General features: G+C 31.3%; 5 protein-coding genes across 5 annotated transcripts in view; 2 read left to right on the forward strand and 3 right to left on the reverse strand.

Annotated features, from left to right (window-relative positions):
* The window catches only part of LOC108738263 (prolow-density lipoprotein receptor-related protein 1), a 37,015-nt gene extending 30,996 nt beyond the window's left edge, over positions 1-6,019 (reverse strand). The window contains exon 1 of the mRNA XM_025977636.1: positions 5,679-6,019. Within this exon, the coding sequence (XP_025833421.1) occupies positions 5,679-5,775 (97 nt within the window). The 5' untranslated portion in view covers positions 5,776-6,019. The remainder of the gene's footprint in view (positions 1-5,678) is intronic.
* LOC112905369 (cytochrome b-c1 complex subunit 7-like) lies at positions 270-763 on the forward strand. Its single transcript, XM_025977614.1, has one exon. It carries the CDS (start codon positions 378-380, stop codon positions 708-710), a length of 333 nt encoding a protein of 110 aa, XP_025833399.1. The 5' UTR covers positions 270-377; the 3' UTR covers positions 711-763.
* LOC108743146 (proliferating cell nuclear antigen) lies at positions 873-1,990 on the reverse strand. The gene is made up of 2 exons (XM_018478608.2): positions 1,617-1,990; positions 873-1,560 (listed from the first exon to the last, which is right to left on the reverse strand). The coding sequence occupies exons 1-2, from the start codon at positions 1,835-1,837 to the stop codon at positions 999-1,001; spliced, it is 783 nt and encodes a 260-aa protein (XP_018334110.1). The 5' UTR covers positions 1,838-1,990; the 3' UTR covers positions 873-998.
* On the forward strand, positions 2,103-3,527 carry LOC112903900 (mRNA export factor-like). Its single transcript, XM_025977611.1, has 2 exons — positions 2,103-2,959; positions 3,014-3,527. Exons 1-2 carry the CDS (start codon positions 2,316-2,318, stop codon positions 3,450-3,452), a joined length of 1,083 nt encoding a protein of 360 aa, XP_025833396.1. The 5' UTR covers positions 2,103-2,315; the 3' UTR covers positions 3,453-3,527.
* LOC112905366 (sister chromatid cohesion protein DCC1-like) lies at positions 3,575-5,243 on the reverse strand. The gene is made up of 3 exons (XM_025977610.1): positions 5,096-5,243; positions 3,974-5,038; positions 3,575-3,796 (listed from the first exon to the last, which is right to left on the reverse strand). The coding sequence occupies exons 1-3, from the start codon at positions 5,110-5,112 to the stop codon at positions 3,691-3,693; spliced, it is 1,188 nt and encodes a 395-aa protein (XP_025833395.1). The 5' UTR covers positions 5,113-5,243; the 3' UTR covers positions 3,575-3,690.
* Positions 6,020-6,141: the final 122 nt, after the last annotated feature.

Genomic DNA, 6,141 nt, shown 5'->3' on the forward strand with positions numbered 1-6,141 from the left:
ATTATTTATCAATTTTAATTTTTAAAATACAAAGAAAAAGATTTCATTAAAAAATCGTAAAATATGCATGTAATGTAATAGTGATATTTAATTGAGTCAGCTGTCAGTTCCTATATTCATCGCCTGTTTCGTTCAAGATAAATGAATATATCTTATTCCATAACATCATAAATTTTACTTATGCTCTATTTCTATACTTCTGAACTATTATCTATGCTTCTGAAGTTCTAAAATGGTTCTAAACTATGCTTAACCTAAAAAATAATAGAATTTAGAAGTGATTTTAAATTGACATTTGTTCAGTGTCTGGTTATGTAAGGGGTGTTTTTTAAGGTTGTTACAATAAAATAGGACTACTAAACATTTCGTAATTAAAAATGTCTCTCGGTTTTGTACAACGACGATTTATGAGTAGTGCACTTCAAAAATTTGCTTATAATTTATCAGGATTTCACAAATATGGTTTAATGAGAGACGATGTCCTTTTCGAAAATGATGATGTTAAAGAAGCTCTACGACGCATTCCACAGAAGGTTATTGATGAAAGAAATTACCGAATGTTAAGAGCCATGCAGCTATCATTACAAAAGGAAATTTTGCCAAAAGAACAGTGGACAAAACTTGAAGAGGATAAATTATATCTCACTCCAATCGTGGAACAAGTCATCAAAGAACGCAATGAACGAGAAGAGTGGGAAAAAGATCATTAAATTAAAGTAGAAAACTAAAAAGTAGTCCTTAAAATTTTAGTAAAACATTAATTTATGGATGTTTAAAATAAATTCTTGTAAATAATCAAATTATTTTATTTCTATCTGCACAAATATCTTTCAGTGTAATAAATTTACAAAGGGGATGAAATGTATGATAAAACAAAAAAGACAATGAGGTGTTTGTGCTATTTTTTTAAAAATATATTTGCTTAAAAAATAAGTTTGGGAAACTAAACCTAAAAAGTTAAAATAATATGTAAATGCACTTACAATCTACCATTTACATTAGTTTTCATCATCTTCAATTTTTGGAGCCAAATAGTAACGAATATAACCCAATTCTGCAATTTCATATTCTACTACCAAAGGAACATTGCTGGACATGGACAGCTGCACTCTTGGTGAAAGCGGTGTAGCCTTTGTAAATGAAATTAAATACTGACATGCAAATGATAGTGAAACAGGTTCTTGCATTTCAATAGAGACAGATTCTTCTTCTTTATCAAAATTATTAGTTTGAGCCAACTTCACATTAGCACTTCCTACATCACCAGAAACAGAGAATTTCACACCTTCCTTTGTGCAGCAAATCAATACTGTTTCACCAAATTGTGCCAAATCCCTCACAATTCGTGCAAATTCTACTGATGGCATGCGAATTACACATGAAAAGTCAGTTTCAGGGATACCAAGGTGTTCTTGGTCCAAGTTCATGAGCTTCATTTCATAGTCAGATATTTTTTCTTGTTTTTTTGATTCAAATACAAATGTAACGGTATCTGCATCATCCTGAGCCTTAATTGTAACTGTATCATCGTTGTTAGCACATTTTAATATCTTGCTCATACTAAAATAAAAGCAAATGTTATGGAAAATGTGAATAAAATTATTGCACAAACTAACCTGGCTAAGTTCATTCCCATTGTAAGGCTTCGATCACATCTGTATTTATCAAAACCGTCTGATCGTAAAGTTAAGGATACTAAACTAACATGTGAATTATCCATGGCCTGCAATTGTATGCCTGAATCAGAACAATCAAAAGAGGCCTCATTCAGAAGTTCTTTAACCGCCTCTAAAACTTTTTTTAAAGTTGCGGCACTAGTAAGTCTTGCTTCAAACATTTTAATAAGTGAACCAAGTATAAAATACGAATCAAATATGCAAGTAAAATAACAATTTTACAGGCTTAAACGGTGTGATATATGAACACCTTAAAACATACGAGTAATCTAACCTTTTCGATTAACAAAGTAATACGAAAACAAGGATCACAAAGGCGCCAAAAGGTTGAAACTTGGCGGTTGAATAAAAACTATTACATCGAATTTTTATTGTATCTAAAATAGAAAATGTGTCTAACACAAACTAATTTTCGACGTTATACTCACAATGATGCGCGATTTGCTCCAAACATATTCTCCATAGATAGTCTCTAAAAACATGAAATGCAAGAGTCCAGAAGATGATCCAGAAGTGTTGCAGATCGTTTAAAATCAAATAAGTGTTGGGAAAGTGAAATTCAGAAGTTATAACTATAAGAAACCTGTTTAGTGATTTTGTGAATTTCACTGATAACGGTGTTAGAATAAAATTCATTGTATGTTCAACCAAAGTACTCACCCTGGGGGTTTCGGCTCCACAACAACTCCTTCTTCAAATCCCATGAAGGACTTCGAAGTTACATCACCCCCGGACGACTCAATAAGTTCCCTAGCATTTTCTCCAGCGACAATTTCTCAAAACTTTTTGATTGCTGGAAGTTGGGATAACAATGTCCGTTGTTGGGAAGTGGAACAAACTGGAAAAACTGTAGCAAAAGCTATGCAAACATGTGGGGGACCTGTTTTAGATGTGTGTTGGAGTGATGATGGCTCAAAAGTTTTTATGGCTGGTTGTGATAAACAGGCCAAAGTTTGGGACTTGGCAAGCAATCAAGTTATGCAAGTGGCTCAGCATGATGCTCCAATAAAGACTTGTCACTGGATAAAAGCACCAACATATTCATGTTTAATGACAGGCTCCTGGGATAAGACCCTCAAATTTTGGGATACACGAAGCAATCAACCATTGATGAGTATCACTTTATCAGAAAGAGTTTACTGTGCAGATGTTGATTATCCAATGGCTGTAGTGGGAACTGCAGGGCGACAAATTTTAGTATATCAGCTGGAAAACAAGCCTCAGGAATTCAAAAGACTGGAAAGTCCATTAAAGTATCAGCATCGATGTGTTTCAATTTTTAGGTAAATATTTATTTATTTTGTTTTGTTCGCTTCTTATATGGTTTTTTACTACAGAGATAAAAATAAAAGTCCAACTGGATATGCTCTTGGCTCAGTAGAAGGACGAGTGGCTATTCAATATGTGAATCCTACAAATCCCAAGGACAATTTCACATTTAAATGTCACAGATCAAATGGTACACCAAATGGTTATCAAGACATTTATGCAGTAAATGATATCGCTTTTCATCCGGTCCATGGCACTTTGGCGACAGTGGGATCTGATGGAACATTTAGTTTCTGGGACAAAGATGCCCGTACAAAATTAAAACCATCAGAAACTATGGAACAACCAATTACAAGATGCGCTTTTAATCATAACGGCCAAATTTTTGCCTATGCTGTGAGCTATGATTGGAGTAAAGGCCATGAATTTTTTAATCCATTAAAAAAGAACTACATATTTTTGCGTTCATGTTATGACGAATTGAAACCAAGAAGCACAAGTAATTAAGTGCTTTTTTTGCTTTTAATAATGTATTAATCTCTATAATAATCAACTTTGTAATAGCTAAAGAAATAAATATTCATTTTAAGAAAATGAGATGGTTTTTATAGAGTACGTAAATCAGTGAAAACACGAAAACGCAATTTATATTTCTAATATATAAGCAATAAATTACAAAATTATTAAGAAGAGTATTTTTCCTACTTTGTAATGAAACAGTAAGAATAACACTTTGTAAAAAAAGTTATTTTGCATGCTTAGCAGAATAATACTTGGTACCATTGACAGTGGAGACTCTTGCATACTTGGCTAAAAGAGCAGTAACATCCAGTTTAGGAGATGTTAAAGACCTTGAATGAAAGAAACAAGTTAATTTTACTATTTCCAAGTATTACAGAAAGACTATAGATAGGTATGTACAAAAAAATACAAATACTATAACTTTGAGCCAAATTACCCATAGTTAGCTGACTGGCTTTTAGTGCAAGTTGGAAGTCTTGTATTAATTGGGAATTGTAAATACTTACCTAACATAAGGGGTAATTTCAGGAACAGTCCACTTTTCTTTAACATCAAAAAGGATTTTAAAACGTTCGTGAATATTTTCTGGAAGATCCTCTTCAGCAAAAGCTCGGATACTTGGAGGATTTGACTTCTTATTTATGACTGATATACCATAAAGCATTTCTTCCTTGGGAATCATCCCTTCTGGAACAGATTCTTGCCAAGCTTGTAAGAATTCATTCAAATTAAATTTTCCTGCATGCAACAATAATATCTGAGCAAAAAAACGGCACACTTCTTCCTCTTTATATTTATAAAGCTGTACTCCATCTATTACTTTTGACTCAACTGTGTACTTTTCAAAGAGAGAAGTTAGTATTTCCTTAGGTACAATATCACTTAAGCTATCAATTGTATCTTCATAAACAATTTCATCTAGGAGCCAGGAATTTTCTTCAATAAGTTTTAACATGTAAGATAATACCCTAAAATGATATTCTTGCTCTAAAAGACGAATTTTTCCATTTATAGTTACAACAGGCATCGCATTTAAAATATTTCTCAGTTCTAGTTCTGATGTTTGTGCCTTCTGAAGTAAATCATCAAAAGAACATAGGTCACACTCATTAACATCACATTCTAATTCTGGTCCTCTGTAGATAGTTTTATTGAGTACCTCTCGGATTTTGGATAAACGTGGCATGGATAAAACTGGTTCTAAGTAATCATTGAATATGCTAAATACATCAACTTTTATTGAACTACACCCTAATTTATCACAGGCTCCTTCAAAAAAATTTAAATCTTTTACAGCTAACAAACTATTAGAGGTTTCAGTCTCTAACAAATTGTATGTGCACATGTCAGTACACAGAACTGCATTATCATCATCTTGTCCTCTTATGTATAAACTTTCGCCTTTTTCTAACGTAGACAACAAATGATTGTCAAGTTGTAGCAACTTATAGTTTTTAGAAAAAACATTTGTTGAGGCAAAATACACCATTTGGGATGATGGCAGGAGTTCATTTTTATCCAATTTTGCAAGTAGTAATGCATCATCTATTTCAGCTTTTGTTCTTACACAGCTACAAAAAATATAGGGTAAACATTCATTTACTGATTTTTAAATATAATTTTCTTACTCGTTTGTATTATCCATATTTCATTAAAAACTTACACATACGTAACAAGAAATTGTGAGCCCCGTAATGAATATATATTTTGTCTTTAATATACTATATAAATGCAAAAATAATATGATACTTTAAATAATTTCCACTTAACATTTCTAGTTGTNTTGAGAAACTGCATAAAGACAGTTTATTTATAAGTATGCAGTTATTCTTCTTATCATATTATCATATTTTAATATGCACTGTACTGTTGATGAAGAACAAGCACAGACAATTTTCATATCAATGCTTATATGAATATTATGATAAAGTTCAAAAATAAACAGGATCACTAAAACAAAACTGAAATTATTATTCATTGGTGGATAATAAAAATAAAAGCTCACCTTTAACCCTACCAACAATTAAAATATTTTAATTAATTTCATACGTTTTTCAGTAAACATTTATAATATATATTTTAGATAAATAAGTCACTAAGTTAATTAAGGGCAAAATAGTACAATTCTTTTATTTTAAATAATTTAAAAAAACATTGTAGTATTTTGTAAACAACTACTTAACCTATAAATTAATATTGAAAAATTCTTACTTGTATTTAAATCATCAAACCTGGAAGTAACACTTTGGGAGGCATGATTGTTCGATAATAACGTCGTAAAAAGTAAAATTGGAATCCACACTTCCATAATAAGGAATACCGGTGGTTTTCTTAAGCTTTTACATTAGAATACACCTTCAGAAAACAATAGTCCAATAATCGGCTTATTTAAACAGTATTCTAATATTTACTAACAAAATTTAGACACTATGTTGTATATAAACATAATTTTGTCCATTGCTTTTCATAATGTTTAAAGCAGTTTTAACAAATAAAAAAAAAGTAGAAAAACCTACCCAACACAACACCACAAGCACACATTCCTATGTAATAATAATAATAATGAAGTTGATTGATGCAGATTTGCACAAACGTTGTTGTTTAGTTATAATACCATCCTTGTCACACTAACGAAAAAATTCATATATGTTTTCCTTTGTTTATTTTAAAGGTC

This window comes from Agrilus planipennis, unplaced genomic scaffold, assembly GCF_000699045.2.
Source record: "Agrilus planipennis isolate EAB-ADULT unplaced genomic scaffold, Apla_2.0 scaffold25, whole genome shotgun sequence".
Taxonomy (NCBI): Eukaryota; Metazoa; Arthropoda; class Insecta; order Coleoptera; family Buprestidae; genus Agrilus; species Agrilus planipennis.